Source organism: Asterias amurensis, chromosome 6, assembly GCF_032118995.1.
Source record: "Asterias amurensis chromosome 6, ASM3211899v1".
Taxonomy (NCBI): Eukaryota; Metazoa; Echinodermata; class Asteroidea; order Forcipulatida; family Asteriidae; genus Asterias; species Asterias amurensis.
In genome coordinates this window covers 1077037-1095848 of record NC_092653.1, presented here as the reverse complement: position 1 = coordinate 1095848, position 18812 = coordinate 1077037, and the positions used below count along the sequence as shown (strand labels likewise).

General features: G+C 38.2%; 1 protein-coding gene across 8 annotated transcripts in view; it reads right to left on the bottom strand.

Annotated features, from left to right (window-relative positions):
* Window positions 1–18812, bottom strand: part of LOC139938067 (autism susceptibility gene 2 protein homolog) — a 225433-nt gene that overhangs the window by 133153 nt on the left and 73468 nt on the right. For 7 of the 8 annotated variants that reach the window (XM_071933437.1, XM_071933438.1, XM_071933440.1 and 4 more), the window contains exon 2: window positions 15921–16022. In XM_071933437.1, the coding sequence (XP_071789538.1) occupies window positions 15921–16022 (102 nt within the window). Of the gene's footprint in view, window positions 1–5406; window positions 5545–15920; window positions 16023–18812 lie in introns of those variants that run through there. The other variant, XM_071933445.1, reaches the window with a different exon arrangement.

Here is an 18812-nt window from a genome sequence, read left to right as displayed (position 1 = left end):
AATCAGGCGGAACAAATGTGTTTATTAAAATCAATTTTTCAGCTGCTTGTGGTGGATTTTTAAAGGGAGGGTGTAGGCTGTTTTAACTATTTCAATATCTCCACGATTCTAAATAAGCAAGAAAATTATACACTAACCATGCCAAAGACGCTGACAAAATAAATGTATCGTAGCAAGCAACAAATAAATACACTTTATGTGCCCAAGACGCTAACACAAAGTAACTTCTGCTACTTGCAGCAAACAAGCAACAACAAGAACCCTTTAATTTGAAAGAGAAAGATTTGCATAATTGACACAAACTACCTCTAGATGACTCGTCCAAACAATACACAATCAAGCTATCCACTTAAATAAACATCACCACAACAAAAACACTGAAGTGGGATTAACGATCTCCATCCAACCAAGCAGGAAGGATCCAACAAAATCATTCCTAACTCAGTTGGAGCATTTCTACCTCCATGGTTGAAGCTTCTGCTGCAATTAACAATAACATGGCTTCTTTACTGTGGCCGATCATCACATGTCACCCTCCTCCTGACAGAGGCAGGTGGCTCTTTTGTTTAGGGACATATTTATCTCATCGTTGACGAGACAGGACACAATACATGAACTGAGTGGCTCTTGTAAGGCAGAAAACCATGCATGTATTACCACTTGTTAGATCATGAACCTACTTTGTATGCATTGATGTAGTGCTTGAGAGATAGACAAATAAAATAAAATAAAACTATTGTAAGATATTTTACAGAATTGGTTTGATAAAGCATCGTTGTTAAATTTTAGTCTAAAACTTATACTGATTATGAAGTTCATATTAGGACAGTTTTAAAAAATAACATAAATTAAAAATATTTTTAAAAGGTTACATGTATTACATGTTTTTGTCAAATATTTCCCTCTGAAATGGTGTCTAATTTGAGAAAACTTTATCTGAAAACTTAAAAAAAAAAACAGCTGATTTGTGTTGGCACAACCAAAATTATTTACATGTTTGCTAAAAAGTGTACATCATTTTCACTACATGCTCCATGCTCCTGACAAAAGCCCGGTTCATACTTCCTGCGAATGCGAATTCGACACGAATGTTGACGTCCCAAATTTGCAACAAAAAGTCGCAGCAGTTCAACTCCCCTCGACTCACTTGCGAGTATCGCTGCGAAAGGAGGGTTGTGACGTCAAATTCACGTCAAATTCGCTTCGCATTCACATTCGCAGGAAGTATGAACCGGGCTTTACACAATTTCAAAATAATCTACATGTGAATGAGAAGAAATAGTTACAACTGCAATGAGCAACAATATTCTTTAGTTTTTACATCAAACGTAACAAAACCATAATGTTATTCCAAATAATAAATGGTACCCAAAATGAGACGTTTACACAAACTGCAGCAAGTCATTTTCATTAGATTCAGCTGAAATTTCAAAGCCCTTAACTGGACATCTCTAGTTCTGAGCTGCAAACCTTTATATCCCGCAACGTCTATTCAGCATTTCATGTCCGATACAATGATCACTTTATGGCTTACAAGGTTTTTAACTTCCTTTTCTAGTATAGATTTTTCACCGTCATTTGCGCGCACCTTTATTAAGAAAAACAATCCCCCACATCCGATGTTGGTATATCTACCCCTCTGTTTTCGACTGGCAAATTTATTCCCCGAACCTAATTTTCACTTTAGTCATGCATAAACATTACCGACCGTGTCGTGCATGGCAGCTTCAACACGATCTCATTTCGCTTTACACTTTCTTCAGTTTCTTCCTCTAAACCAATCTTCCCAGTGGGGACCTATTTCCCTTCATGTCGGCTTCCATAAAACAAATCTGTTTTCTTTAGCTAACCCCCGCTTTACATCCATAAATACCCGCGGGAACAATCAATGCAGCAGGAATTATCACTGGATGCGAGGAATTATTACTGCTGCCGGAAAACAAAATTGCCCTCCGCTAAGAAAATAACCTGGCGAGATTATGATACCAAGGGAAAAAGGATCTCGGGGACGGAAAATCCCCCTAAGGAAGACTCAATCAATGCACCAAATTACCCCTTCGACAAATCAGTAGAGATGAGAAATTGCCTCCACGTTATTATTTTCTGACAGTGCTGACAACAAAACAGCCCACCAGCGTGAATTAAAGTAACAGTGTGATGCTTCCTGGGGCGCCCCTCAGGGGTCTAGGAGAAGGGGGGAAGCGTACTGCTGACGACCTTGTGCAAGCAAATCTATTATGGGAGTAATTCCAATTTGGTAGCTTGGAATTAAAATTTGGTTTCTTTTTTTGGAGTGGTTGAGGGGGAAGGTGGCTGAAGTACACAGTGGAGCAATTATGCAGCAAATGAAGAACTTTATATAGCGTCAACTAAGCTATCTCTAACTGCATAGCCCAACCTCATGAACACCATTTTTATGTATCAGGGAGTTCAATCCATTACCACTTTTCGTACATTTCCAATTGTTATTACAGATCATCAAAATAAAGGGACTGATTTGGGCAAGATTTACTTTTTATTGCAACATTTCTAAATAAATTTCAATTAAATTTGTTCAGTTTTGTTTTATAAGTTCAGAAAAACCACAAGCGTTCAATATTTAAATGAGAAACATGACAAGCTAGCAGTCCCCCACCAGTAAATACCCCACATATAATTTAAATCCCAGAAAAGCGTTCTTAGATAAAAAATACATCAGTTCAAGTCAACAAATGTTCTATTCTACAAAAAGTGTAACTTCCGAAATGTAGTTCTTGACAAGCAAGGACTATCAACCCTGAAGATCCCTTACAATAACCTAATTTGTTCCACGATCAGAGACTGTTTGCGCCAAGAGCGTGTTACAATGGGTAAGTAATGACCTGATTGCCTCAGTACATGCAACGGACATGTTTCTAAAACGAGGGAACTTCAAGATGGATTTGAAACAGAAAGGTTGATGATGTGTAATATAAAGAGATCAAGGTTTCATCAAGCTAATACTCCTAACTGCTATAATGTCATTGAATATCAATGTTACCTTTTGTTTGTCTTATCTGCGTCGTTAGTAAGGGAGAGTTTGCAAAAAGACCATGCAAGTCTCACACAAGTCCAAACATTGTCAACAGTTCAAGTTGAAGTGATGCTGAGTTTGTTTCCGCAATGTGCATGTGACCACCAACAAATGTTTGAAAACTATTTTCAAACTATCAATTTCAGACATGTGATATCAAAAATAATTGCATTACTAATATCTACAAAACAAATAGCATTAACCGCAAAATTATTACAAGGGAAAGTTTTTCACCCTATATCACAACCATATTCATATCATGTAAGTTTGTATAAATCTATAAACTAATCAAAACTAAGAAATGTGTGGGCTTTTGGTATAAATTAATCAAAGCTATCTGCCACATAATTCAGAAAATGATTGTAACTTAATATCTGTTTTCATCGATTCTGCCATCTCATATCAAGGTTTATTCAAGTAATAACGATTTATGGCATTTATTGAGCTCATAAATTCATGACTAATATCCAATGTTATTAAATTTAGCAGCATAACTCAAACACTGTATAATCGGTTTGGAGATAAATTGCTTTAAATAAAAAATTATATGAGTTGGAGATACAAATAATTTTTGAACTTTTAAAAGGATCAATAGGCAGCTTTGTTGTTGCATTACATGAATTTATTAATATTTTAGGTGCATTCCAATTAAGTTTCTACCTCATTCATATTTCCCTTTTTTAAGAACTAATTCCTGAATGAACTTTCGGATGATTTTACATTTTGAAGCGAAACAAAAACATTTGAAAAATCAACTGTAAATGGTCATCAACCTGTGTATTCTCTGAAATATTTCCCTTCAATGGTACTTTCAATTTGAATTGGATTAGTATAATTATTCTCTTTAATAAGATTGTCAAGTTGATTATCTCTTCCTTTTCCTGCGTGCAAGTTTGATGATCTTATTATTTGTCTACTGAGTATGTTTGTAATCAACACAGGACAAGATTGATGGCATGATATCTATACACTTGAGAATATATGCTTATGCTTGGAATAACATCTGCTTGCTAACACCGCCACCAAAGTACAGGAAAACATCATGGCATTCTTATTTAAAATGCGCATGTTGATGGACCCTGATGCAGTTCCAATTACAATAATACACGCGAATAATTCATGGCCCCATCAGGACGACACAACGACGTGTTTAGAAACTCCTCCAGTTCAATGATATAGTGATTTCTTTCCCCCCCCCCCCCAATTTTGAAGGGTCCTCCAAATAGAGAAGGCTGAAAAACAGATTGCATTTCTAATTTATTTAATTTAAAAAGAGAGATAGAGTGACAAATATAGAGAGGGGCTAAGCATCCTGGTTGCTAATTTTCTTCTTAGTCTACAATAACGCCAAGATCTTCAATATGGCAAAGAGAGGGTGGGCACCAATTTCAATACACAGTTACAAGTGTTAAATTGCTGTCTGAGTTGTCCTCGACATGTTTTTAATTTGGTTTCATGATGAGAAAATTATCAGAACGAGCACAGAGGTGTCTTTAGCATGACTTCAGCATCAATAGACATGATGCATTAACGTCACCATGCCGCCATCTTAGTTTGAGGTGAAAGGTAGATACAACAATTGAATGGAAAGCGCAAAGCTATGTACGCGCAGCACACAGGGTAGGTGGCTGCGCTATTATTACCTCTAGGCGAGGGCGCCCTATTCTAATTTCATCATGCGCAACAGGTCTCGTCTAGAGATGGGACAGGGTCATTAACAACGATTCTAATTCCACAAGGGTTAAACCCGTGGGGATGCAACAATCGGTACGCGCTCCCCTTCCCTTTGTGACGCAGTGAAATTCCCTTCCCATGATACATTGTGAGGAAGTATGAACCAGGCTTTAAGGTCAAAGCAACATCACCCTCTCAAATATATATTTCTCTAAAACACGTCTTATTGCTGATATTTGATCTATTCTACAAACCAGATATTCATTAGTATCATTTTTAATATTATGAAATACACCCACATGGCACAAGTTTACTTTGTTTAATTAGCAGCGAAATTCAAATAAAATTCGTGCAATATTTGTGTACACCCTTAACCCACTAAAAAAAGGATATATAATACATAAACATAGCAGTGGCAAAACTTTTCATCACTGATTGCTAAAATAAACAAATTGCTTTAAATTGCAAAATTGTGCAACTGCTGGAGACGTCTTGATTATGGCATATAGACAGATCACAATCGCTACATTCAAATATGGTGTATATAGAATGTTTAAATGCTGTGCATTCAGTTGAAGATCTTTTTAAAAAAAAACTCTTAGAACCCAATATGTCTTGTCAACCCTTGCCGGAGATATTCTACTAATGTTATGCTATTGCTTAGACAAGAGTACACTCACCACAGGCTGTGGACAGTTGAAAGACTTGCGCCTTCTCGCCCTCTCGTTGAGGATTTACACTCACACCACTCAAAGCCAAGTAAGACGCGGACAAAAATATTGGCGGCAGCGAGCTCAAGTTGTCTGTCTGCCGACTAACGGGACTGCAGTAGAGTGAGGACTGACTACGCTAGCGCTAGCGAGTGAGTACCATCACTATTGACACGCCAACAATTATCACCTTGCTGGGAGACTCTAACCTGTCACTTATGCTCCTGTATCGTTATCCATATACATTGATAATGCACTAACTACTTGCCTAACAGATAATGCACAATTTGGACTAGCCCCGACCTCACAACATTTATTTAACTGTTATCAGCTTCGACACACAAACACAAAACAAAACCTGTGATTTTTTTTTCTCTCATAATCTTATCATCGTGAAAGAAGAGGGGGCTTCTGATCTCCAGCTGAGTAAGACCTACGAGGGGCAACGAGTGTTGATAAATTACTCGGCCATTTGTCAGAGAGTAGGTAATGTAACGCAGTCGCCCTGGAGTCAGACAGACTTGATGATTCTAGAGATAGCGCCATCCTGAGGTATGAAGCCACAAACATTGGTGCTTCACTTGGCAACGACGCCATTAATGGGACATGCAATGATGGGATAGGAAGACAGGCATCGTACTTCCTCCATGGTTTGTTTGAGAATGGTCATGCTTTCTGATTGTGATGACAGATTGGTTTCTAAATGAGATGTTCTCTTATGTGAAATTTACTGAGAGATGATACACGCCATTCATTATTCAAAATATATTTTAACAATTATTTTCCCTAAAACAAATTCTGATGACATTTAACATTTTAACCATATATCATCCATTTAAAATTATTGCTAGACGTGAAAAATGCACTATTGAGGTGGCTACAATGATAATAGTGGAGAAAGACTTTGCTAGGGTTAAAACATTAGGCGATTAACTAGATTGTATTTGCGTACATACCTATGTTCTTTGGTTGGTAAGTAGTTAATTGCAACAGGTACATGTAATTCTGTTTTCTCAACAATAATTATCTTCACAAATCGCTCAATTTTCACAAATGCAAAACACAACCATTACTGAAAACATCTGTACAAATAGGTTGTCCTCTTAAATAATTTATTGCTCAGTGTACTTTCCTGCTGAGGGCAAACAAACTCTTAATACTAGGTAGACTATTAAGTGTTTCAGTTAATCGCTCGCAATCCAGAGAAAAAAATTATAAAAACATTTGCAGAAGCGATTTGAAACAAGCTTGTTATCTTAAACCTAGCTAATGATCGTTCATCATACAAAGTGCATACCTCTCACCATGCCCTAAATAAGGCCACTTCGCACTTTGAAGATAATAACTTATTTATTGCATCTCTACATTTGATAACTTAATCTAACAACAAACATATCAAATCGCAGAGGCACTCCAGGCCGGAGATGCAAAGTACACGGTGCGATAATACAAAGACAACACAACCTGACTATTGCTTGGAAAAGGATCATTACAGCAACTGACTAAAATTGCAATCTGTCACCCGACCAGACATGGCTGAGTGAGAGGCCGAGAGCGATATCAATTTTCTTTTATTGATTTTGACATTGTGGATGTTCCTCCTGAGATTGGGTTATTTTTTTCTTTCTTCCGTGTAAATAATACTTGCTTTCAATGTGTATTTTTTTGCAAAATTGTAAGCTTGAAACTTTGGGATGCAGAGTATGGGCAAGTTGACTATTTTATTCAGTCGTGTTTTATTGTTGTTTAGTTGATGTCACTGTTGTTTAATTAGTTCTAATAAGTGTATTTATTTAATAGTACATTAAATTTGCATCAGGGAATATTATCTTGTATTTAAGGCACAATGATCAAGGTTGGTTCAGTCATCAAACAATTATCTGATTATGCGCTGCTTACAGAATGTGACATTTTGACATGATAACCAATAATCTCCATGGTAACGTTAACATGCTCGCTGGTTTTGGGGTAGGTCAATTAATGTAAGCCTAATTTAGTTGGTGGAAGACTTTGAACGTGTAGTACATGCTTATTAGGTTGCATAACGTTGTGATAGACTTCAACTGTTTGTTGCAAACTATAGACCACCTGTCACGCTCCTCAAAACTGCCTGCAACCACCCTGCCTGGTAGGTTCAAGGAGTTCATGACTCAATGTTTAATTGTGCACAGGTGAAAGGATTAGGTAAATATTGGACAACTAAAAATATGACAATTTTGAAAACAAATATTTCTTATCTACCTCAGTTGTATACAGTATACTTATAACCCAACACTCACTTCCTTTCCTTAGATGTACACAAATACATCAACACAACATGCACAACTACCAACAACTCAAAACAATTCATCAATTAGAATCCCCATATTGGAGTAAACTAAGCGCCCACTAATTGTTATCTAATCCCAACCGCGACACGCAGCTGCAGGGTTGTTATAAAGCGCTCTAAAGACAGAGCACCACAGAGATGTCAGTTCAATTTCAGAAGCCAGGTCAACTGCCATCTCCCCTAGAGATGGTCGAGTGTGTTGCTTGTCGCGTCCAGTGTTTCGCGGTAACCAAAGCACCTCATAGAGTGGCCGCTATCTCCTAGTGTCATTCAGACAGGGCAATTTATATCAAGAGAGTCTGAAACACTCGACATCGGTGGGTAGAGAACGAGAGACAGCCAGAAAGACAGAGAGAAAGAACCACTAGTAGGAATGGATGACTTGTATTCATAGTACAGCCACTTTAGGGATGACTTTGGAACTATCTCTGGGTGTCTATTTCAATGTTGTTTTTTCTGGACGGCTCGGTGGTGTCTGAAATCTACCACTTCAAATAAATTTACAGCTAACCCTGCTGGATACAGATGGCATGAAGAGTGTAACAGTAATGCCAGAAACACTTATAGGCTTGGTTGATTGTATTATGGTAATGAGTCGTATAAAACCACATTTGAGTCCTCACAATTATTTCCATATTTCTGCCTCATGTGGACCTCTTTTGTTCTAAGGTCCACACCTAAAATGTAATGCTTATGCCCATTGCGTTTAGTAAGTCTATATAAATAATAATCTATATAACATCTATATAAAAGCTCTTGTGGGTTGAGCTCAGCCTATAATTGAATGTGGTCTTCTTTACTTGAGTATGAGTTAGCTAATCTAGTGTCCGCTAATTTTAGCTCTGATCGTTTCCACCAACATGGGTGTACTAGGGTCATCTCATGTAAATAGACGCCTCGGCTTCCTTTTTCACAAACAGTTCAATAACGCCACAACTGGTGTGAACTAAAAGCATTTCTAGATGAATCAACAGCTTTGTTTTGTGGAAAATTACTTCTTTCTCGAAAACTATGTTACTTCAGAGGGAGCAGTTTCTCACAATGTTTTATACAATCGACATCTCCCCATTAGTCATTATCATGTGAGGTTTTATGCTAATAATTATTTTGAGTAATTACCAATAGTGTCCACTGCCTTTAAAGGCACAAAGACGACAGAAATTTCAGACACTTTCATCGTTTAAGGACAATATATCAACACTGCAGAAGACTTGAATAGTTGAATTCTTCAACTATAAAACATCAACATTTGCTACAACGCACTGAGCAATAAAAGCTTACCGGGTGAAGATGTAATATACAACTCTTGTGGTTGGTTCCCTCCTAAACTCTGCTCAGTATATTCAAACTTAGCCATTCCAAGGTTTCATCATCGATATAATTTGGAACGATTGTGAAATCTAAACGCTATCTTTAATGTGAGCAACCCATGTTATAACAACCACCATCGGCCGTGAGAGTGAATTAGACACCAGCTCCTGATTGTCCGATAAATCCATTCTTGTAATCTCTGTGTCAATAGCATTAAGCTCTAGCTAATCAATTTAGAAATCAACACATCAATGGATGCCAGACCATTCAGTAAGCTGACGGTAAAGCATGATCACCAAGGAAGGATAGCCGCTTGTACAGTGAACCGACTCAAAATCAGTACAAGGTAAAAACCTTCTTTATACACTGCAAAAAATATAGCCCTTGCGACAAAATTTAAGAGCGTGGATTGTTGTTGTCATCACGCATGACTGATTTCACAAGCTTTCAAGCGGCGAAAGTAAAAAGCTAATAACCATTGTGCGTCATGAGGGTCCCTACACACTGGTAACCGTTACGTGACTGGTTTATCGGCAAATTAGTCCAGAGTAATTAGTAGGTAATTGAACCCTGTGCTCGGGGTCAATTGGGTCAATGCATTGCCCTGCTTTTCTAGCCTTCCGGTCAGCCATAGCGTTTGCTGCATTGTCAACCTTCTCATATTGGAACACAACGAAAAACGAAGCAAAGAAACAAAGCAAATGATAATGGATGACCTGGACTAGAGCTGAGAAACAGCAGAAAAAACAGCGTACAGTCACTTGAGCCGGTCATGTTGTGTTGTTGCCTAACGCACGCAGCATGTGCAGCAGGTCACCATGGAAGGGGTCACCATGCATGCGTAGTGTGTGAGATTTCGCACAGGACATCGTTAATAAACAAAGGTTTATTTAACACTATCTTTTCACTCAAGTCCTTTCCTTGGTCAAAACTTTCACTAGCAGGAGTTTCGGACTTCCAATATGGTACAAGCAAGATTGATTAAATTGATGGCATCAGGTGAACTGGGTCAATATATGACGGATTCTCCGCTAATATTTGCCAAGCACCAAGAGCTACTTTTTGGGTGAGCGGATATCAAGGGACTTTGGTCCAGAGCCCAATTTTATAGAGCTGCTGAAGCAGCAAATATTGCTTAACAATTTTCTGCTTAGCAGAATAAGCAGAAGATGTGAAAGGGCACTTCGGCTAGTACATGTACTTTGGCTGGTAATGAAAATAAAAACTGCTTCGATTGAGAAATGAACATGGGGTAGCTGTGGGTTGCACTTCCGAAGGAGATCCCCGATTTGATGCTCCTTGCGATTGACTACCTTTGGTAACAAACGCTAACAGTAATCCTCTCAGGAGATCAGAGTTTCAAAACTAATTCAAGGGAATGCACTCTTAGAGTAAAGAAACTCATCTCGATGGATGGGAATTCCCAATTTTTATGAGGTCTCCTTTTGAGATGTCCTCAAAAGAATCCTAAGGGGATAGGGGAGGTAGTTTCATCCATTCCAATATCAGGCGATTCCTTCCACTCGATGTGGACAAGACATTTCCCTCTTGCCATCTAGAATTGAGTGATGTTCAAATAAATCTTCCTCTCTGATTGACAGATCGTAATTAAAACCATCATCCCCGGTATCGTGGGGATTCAGACCACAAAAAAACCCAATCAAACCACAGTCAGTTATTACAATTTACACAGAGGCTGGCCAATCCCTTTATCTAATTTTGTCAAGTTTAAGCTCAGAACAGTATTTCAATCTCATGCTTAGCATCACGCCCATTTTAAGATGGATGGCGCGTACGTCATGTTTAGAAGGCTACTGAAACCTTTAGTAAGACAGTCGTCTGTCTTTATACGACAATGAAATCGACAAATCCAACCTCTAATTAATTTCACTTTCAATTTACCGAAGCCCCATTCCCCGTCTCTCTCTCTCTCTCTCTTGAAGTTATCAAGCCCACTCTATCCAAAACCTTGAAGACCTCTGCGATGCTACAATGCACTCCAAGAATGTTATTAAGCTTCTCCGCCGATGAGATCAGACCAAACGCGTCTCGAGTACCGCGCTGGCACTTTAATTAAAAACACCACCACCTCGTTGGGGCGAAGAAGAATGCCCCAAGAGTCGAGTGCCCCCTCCACTTAAATGTCTAAAGACGTCATGTGGGTGGAAAGAGTCTTCAGCAGCCTTGCTCCCTGCATGCATTAGTGATAATGAATACTGAGGCTAAATGGGGCCTGACTAGTTTTTCCTGATGGACTTGGGTCGTGTCTGAACTCATGGTTTTGGCAATAGGTATCGCCAGATCGCTAAAACATCCTATTCTTTAAAGGCAAAGTATACCTTTGGTTTTTTGATGCTATATAAATGTAGATACATAATAAATAAATAAAACTAACCTGTGAAAATTTTGTTTCAAAAGGTGGTCGTGTTTTTAAGATATCGCAGAAAATCCCGAGCAGTTAAGTCCACGAAGGAAGAATAATCCGTAATTGGAAAACACAATCTGAGAAATGTTTCCGACAGTAATGTTTCTCAGAACAAAAATTTGATGGATGAAAAGTGATTTCCATAACTACATAACTTTAAAGTGAAATTATTCTCAAAATGCTTTTTTTGCACAGTCTATTACCCGCGCAGTCAATATCAACAGTGGCAGTCAAGTCATTTACAAGTTTCTTCATCCCTCAATGCTTGAGTTGCATTGGTCTTAATTTTGTAATAACACTACTGGGGACTTTGTTTGAATGTAATGACACCACGCTGAGGGGCCTCTTTCATGGGAAGTCACTCTTGTCATGCAGACTTTACCTATAAATAGGCTCCTTAAGTTCCTCTTCAAAGATTCCACAAAGATACAGTGACTCTCGGACAAAGTCTTAAGTTTTTGAGGAAGTAAATCAAACAATGATAAGCGTAAGCGTATTTCAGAGGTTAGCAAAACAATTTAGCGACCAGCTTGCCCCTTCTCCATGGATTTGCAATGTTACATGTATGTTTAGTATTTCATACAGTAAGCGCATGATGGTTAGCATGCCTTTTAATGTGCTAACGGTTAACAGCGCTATGAAATAGAAACTTGCACAGTAAGCAAAAATCAGCCGTGAAGCGAACTCTTTGAAATTGCCCAGGTGTTGCTCTTTACTGCATCAATTCAATTCTAGGCTAATTAAAACATTTCCTGGTCCATTGTAAGGCTACTTAAAATATATCCTCAGTCTGTTCTCATTGCAATGAACCCACTGGTTTCACGAAGAACTTGATGGTCCAATGATGGATCTCTGGGGATCAATGGGCTAATGTATAAAGCTCCCTAAGTACTGTAGGCCTACCACTTACAAGTATCCTTGACAATATTTCTTGCCAAGCCAACACATTTTATCATATCAGTCCACTTACAGTGATCATGCTAAAGTTATGTTGAAATAAATAAGATGACGTTTAATACCGTCTTAGTTTCAGCATGAAGCTATAAACTCAGACTTGCCAAGATAACTTTGTGACACTTGGGGGCTCCAGTTCACAAAGCACTACAACTCAATCCATCTTAAGCTGAGTTGTCAATATAGCACTATACTGATTTGCTTTGTGACATCACACTTTGCTTAGCAATTAAGATTGACACACAGTTTATAAGAACAAACAGTGAATCGCATCATCAGGAAGTACTCTCTCCATCAAATGCCCAACGGAGCCCACAGTTTGGCTGGCCATGGAGCAACATGGCCTGACATTAATATTCCCACAAAGAATTGGCTGCTCAAAACCAAGCTCCAGGTCTAAGTCTAGCGTCCCCCCCCCCCCCCCCCCACCCCGGCTCAGATCAATCTTAGCTCTGTGTGAAGTCAACCCATGGACTTGTTATCTGGTGATGTGTGTATAGCACTCCTACATGTAGAGCACCAGACTAGTGTACATAAACTCAATCCCTCAATCAGGCATGTCACTACAGTTAGTCAAAACAACGCCCTCAGAAAGACAACCTGAAATCTGGGAGGTTTAGTTTTTTAAAAAATCACGCAGTCCTTCCTTCATGCTGAAACTCTATTTCATTTTCACAATAATCTATCATTTTGACCCGTGATTAATAAAGCGAAATACCAAGATCCAATTTCCTCGAAAAAAGAAAGAAAAAAAAAGAAGAAACTGAGACAATTATTAGATAAGGAATTGATACAATGGTGAACAAGTAACTATCATCTGACAAGGAAGAAGAGAGAGAAGTGATAAAAAAGGGAAGAAAGAGATACAAAACTTCCTGAAATGATACCCTTATATTCGAGCGCGGCCAAGAGAGAAGAGGAGTGAATAGCGACATTGAAACTGTACGCTTGTGCAAACACAGGCTTCTGGTGTCGGCTACGGAGACCGAGTGAAGACTGAGTGAAGAGATCATCTCAATCTCTTGCTGAGAGGCTGGTGAGAGGCTACTGAGAGGTGGCATTCAATCTCTCCATGTAGCACACCACAACGGAAGCAGGAATATCTAATGTAGGCAGAGTTATTACACTCTGAATATCTTAAGATAGGCCTGTATGCTTCATATTTGGGCAAGGGCACCAAGGCATTTTCTCCTTGGTAGAGGGCACCTTATGAGGAAATTGTAAATTTCTACTGGAGTATTTGAAGAGCACCAAGGCAATGACCAGGGGGCAATGGAAGCAATCCTCTTTGTTGCCTTCATGAAGTATCAGGCCTGTTAGAACGTCTGTTTGAATGTTATCATTTCTGTTAATTTATTCATGAACAGACAAACAAACATCAGTCATATCTTTCGCACCACCCTTACAATTGAGCGATTTTCAGACTAAGAAATTACAATGCTTATAACATAATAACAAGGCATTTAAATGTGTGAACATCTGTTGCAATCTAGTATTAATGAATTTGTACAACATTGTGTTATAATTGTGTCAACATTGTGTGAGATTTATGACATTTGATAGACTGTGAAGTCTCGCACATTTTGCAAAAAGAGAAAGCAACTGGAACAGAGGTATAAATTTCTCTGGAAAAAATATGTATTTATAAACAAAAATCTTGAAAATGAAAATACCCCTGCTATTTGTAATTAATATACAATATAATTTTTAGGCAAATTTGTGAGGATCATTGTATTCTACTTTTAAAACATCTTTCCAACCATATGCATTTTATAAAAATTGGTCGAGCTTTTTATAGACCAACTCGTCCGATCCAAGGCAACGTGTTCCTTTAAGACAAACCGTCATCACCGTCTCCATTGCTCGCTACCAAGTAAGTTTTTCTTGCCGCTAACAATGCTAGGTAGGCAGATTCAAACGATGCTATCATTAAAACTTGGTTTCATTTTAGAACAATTAGTTTTAAAATAATAAGGAAGGGCAATATCATCCAAGTTCCTTAAAGAAAAGAAAAAACTCAATCGATTTCCATCAGTCCATCAGAACTCATTATTGATTAATCGTCATGTATAATTTCACTGGCCTTGATGTGGAAACAATGTGGGTATGGTCTAAGCGTGCGGCTCATTAAGTATCATAATAGGGCACTGTTTATTCTGCGTTTATGGGCTGTTAGACACGGTTCAACCCCTGACAAAAAGTCTCCTGATATAAAAAAAACTAGGTTGGGGTCAATTTCTTAAAAGATTGCAATATCTCAGGCAACAGCGTGAGACTGTGTCAATGCTGCCCTCTTGTGAAAGATGCCAGGAAAATCAAATTGACCCCAACTATTTTCAAGGCTTTGACTAATAATTAGATTATGTGTTAGGTCTTTGAGACAACAAGGTTTTGACACAAGAATTAATCCAGGAAGTTTAAAGCACATTTAATTATAAACATTTCAATTTTTTATATATTTTATTTAGGTTTTTTATTAAACTAATGAATCTTAACGGAGAATGCTGAGACAAATTCAGTTGTTCACTTAACACAAAGGAATCCCAGTTATTTCCGTATTGCATTTCAGATATTATCGTCACTGCAATTGGTTTAGCAGTTAACGGCAATCAGTCAAACAAGGTAACTAAAAAATATCATACAACGCATGATGCAATTGAGCATCGTACAATAGGCCTAATGCTTATCTATAGAAGTCAACCCCTCTCAACAAACACATAGTGCCATGACTTTCATCTTGATAAAGCAACAGACATAATAACAATATTGCCCACATTGACGGACGACAGCTCAAATCAATATGTGTCAACTACACCACCTGCTCATTATGTATTCATTATGCGCTCATTGTCTATTTATTATGCATGGACGTGATTGACAGTATAGAGTGGTCACGCCTACATCCTTTGTCATAACCTTAACACTCATCAATTACAGTACAAGGCGGTTCACTGTCACTCACTCATCACTGGTTGACGGAGGAGACTAGCAGTTTCTTGGCACTAGAGGGCGACAAACAGACTTTTAAAATACAAAGGTGTTGTATTTTGTGACGAGTCCTTAAGGTCCCTGCAACATCTTGTGTGTAAAACAGTTTCAATTTTGCCTGACACAGTGGATTATGCAAAAGAGCCAAAATGTTTATGCAAAAAAACTCATCTAGATTTTGTGTCCATAAATGAACTAATCTGCAAAACTGATTTAAAGTGATCATGGTTTAGACAATGAGCGTAAATAAATCATTTGCAACTCTTGCTTTGTACCCTGTGTGCACATTTCAATCCACATCATACACAGCTGGCCATGCATGACACCAACTTTAAGCAACATTTCGCTGGTAAGGACATGTTAATGTACTCCTCTATGGACAACGCCCTCAATTGTTGAACGGAAGGGAAGAAAAAAGAAAACACACCACAGAAAGCCTGAGCCAAGTCCAGCGCAGTGCAATTGTGGCAAACCTACCTTCTTGCGACATAACCTCTTCCTTTTGTTCCGATCTGTATTTGTGCTATCCTCGAGACTCTGTCGAGATGTCTTCTTTCCATCTTTGGGTTTGCCTTCATTCTGAAATGAAAAAAGATTCTTCAATTTAGCTTTAGCTGAGAAATTATTTGTGTTATACCGATGTGTGTCAAGCACTGCATACTTTCCAGAGCCCTATAAAAACAGAAATCCACGGGCATAATACCCCAGTGGGATTCAAACCCACGACCTTTACCATTCTAGACCATCAAGACTGCTCGGCAGCTAGAGGCAGTTTGAATCCAATCTATCAATAAGTAATTAGAAAGCACTGCATGCAAAGGACATCCTGTGCTCTAAGCCATAAATGAACTCCAGTTGGATTTGAACCTAGAACCTTCTGCAATCAAGAAATTGCAAAATCTGAGTGAATTGACTGTAATAATAATAATAATATCAAAGTCTTATATAGCGCACGTATCTACCAAACAAGGTACTCAAGGCGCTGAGTTTATACAAACTTTCAGATTGCAGTAATTAATTTTGAGACCCAATTATTTAGCACCTTAGAGGGGTTTACAAGGAGCTACGGCGCATACAGCAGCCACAGCCAGAACTGTCAAATCCAATACAGCGCAAATCCAATCAACGCAAATCCAATACAGCGCAAATCCAATACAGCGCAAATGTACAGTCAAGTATTCAATTTCATTTTTCATTTCATTTATTAATTTTGGTTGTGAAGCCAAGGATTCTAAGAAAAATCAACTTTAAACATTATACTAGCCAAGAACCCCATGGAGAGAAGACGAGAAGGAAGTTTCAGTTTTATACATGGGAGGAAAACCCCAGAGAATTACTACCGGGAAACCCAACAAAATCAGGTAGGGACTAAAAAAACAGTTAATTACAGGAATGATATTTGGTGTTCTTACAAACATGAACATTTAGTGTAAGCTTTAATCAACTTTGCAGGCTATCAAAAGGTTTCTGAAAATCTGAATATCCGAAATCAGACTGGAATAAGAAAGAATATTATTCCTGTGTTAATGTTTAATACCCAAATTAAAATTCACGAATTTTGGTGGTAAGCAAACTGGAGAACATCTTGCAAAATTACAAGAATGTACCTCACTCTGTAGTCTCTTCCACTTGAAACCATGTAGGTAGAAATAACCCAAAAAAAATTAATAGCTTTTTGACAAAACTAAAAAAAGTTAGCTTTCACAGTAATAAAACATTTAAATTCTGGATCAGAATTACATTGCACAAAATCCTGAATCATTCAGTTCACCACAAACAGATTTTTCTCGCGCCCTTTTTTCATTGCAAGTCTCCATGACTAATATGCCCTGAAAATGTCTGAAGTGAAACGGGTTTATCGGATCAAGAAGGCACAATGCCTTTTTATTAAGTGATATACACACACCAGTGAATATCATTCACATAAATACTTTCATTGGGGAATTAAATGATTCAGTCTAGTGAACACACATGTACTAAAAGGGGATAATGATTTGAGGTCACGCATTAAAGGGAGTTATTGTCCATTCAGTTCAAATCTTCCAGTTTCATGAACCTAGCCACAGTTCTCCATGGGATTTTTCAAAAATGCTGGGCATTCTGGGCATTAACGATTGCCCCAGTTCTTGGCATCATTGCCCCTTCATAAATTTCCCCCGACTCAAAGATTTTCCAATGGGAGTGCCCTTTACAAAATGAAAATGACCTTGCCCTTTTAAAGATGAAATTCGAGGACTGATGATCCTATGTTTGTATAGCGGTTGGTTCTACAATACAAGTCTGTGATTATTTGAAACACCGTTTGAATTGCTCTTACACAAAAAGCATAAAAAGCAAATGGCAGCCTATAACCTTGGCCTGATTCTGCTTACCGTTACCAAATAATTGGCGCTTGTAGCGTATTTCGGTGCTTAGCAAGGAATTTTGGCTTGTGTGCGCGTTGGCATTCTTTGCTAACACAGCTAGCGCAAACTTTTGGTGCTTGCCCTGTAAGCACAGAATGGTGATCCTATTTGCAGAATTCGGTGGTAAGCAGAGCCATGAAATTGGGCCCATTTCTTGTGAACCAAAATTAACCCAGATAACTACAGCTGACATCACAATCCATCAAAAAAAGAGTAGCCAGTTTACCAGGCAACTGAGTGTTTATCATAACACTAGTGATGTCAAGGGGGACCATTAACTGGTAATCAGCCAACACCTGGTGATCATTTACTACCACTCCCCATCATACAATCACCAAAACACAAGGTCATCTAAGGTCAGCAAATTATCAAGATTGTTTTTATATCTATATGATAAATGGGCCTGACCTACATTATACAGTAATCAAGTGATAAAGCAGAGACACTTAAGGGACTGTGATTGTATGGTGAGGGAGGTATGGCTAACTGGGCCATGACACTAGTTAGGAGGTTCCAGGGTTTGAAAGGGATCTCAGATAAACGACACTTTACTATTCAACTTGATTTAATGTCAGAGCTATAATTGAGTTGGAATTGAATGGTACTTTAATACCCGGGCCCATGAGATACTGACATTTTCCCATGTGAACTAGGAAAAATGCCAATAATGAAATTGATCTCAATTCTCCACCCAGCGATTTATTGTAACATCAAACATTCTATAGACAGACATTATTTTCAAACAGTTTAGCATTCTTCTGAAGAAAAACATTTTCCATGGGAAAAAGGCCAACGTATTTGATTACAGAAATGCCCTTTGATAAAACAAGTTGATAAGGATTGCAGGATAAAATCTCTCTGAAAATACATGGAACAACTGTCAAGCCTGAAACTAAGCAAAACAACAAACATTCTTTTACAAACAAGAACCAAGTTTGATTTCAAACCTAACAGATAAATTACA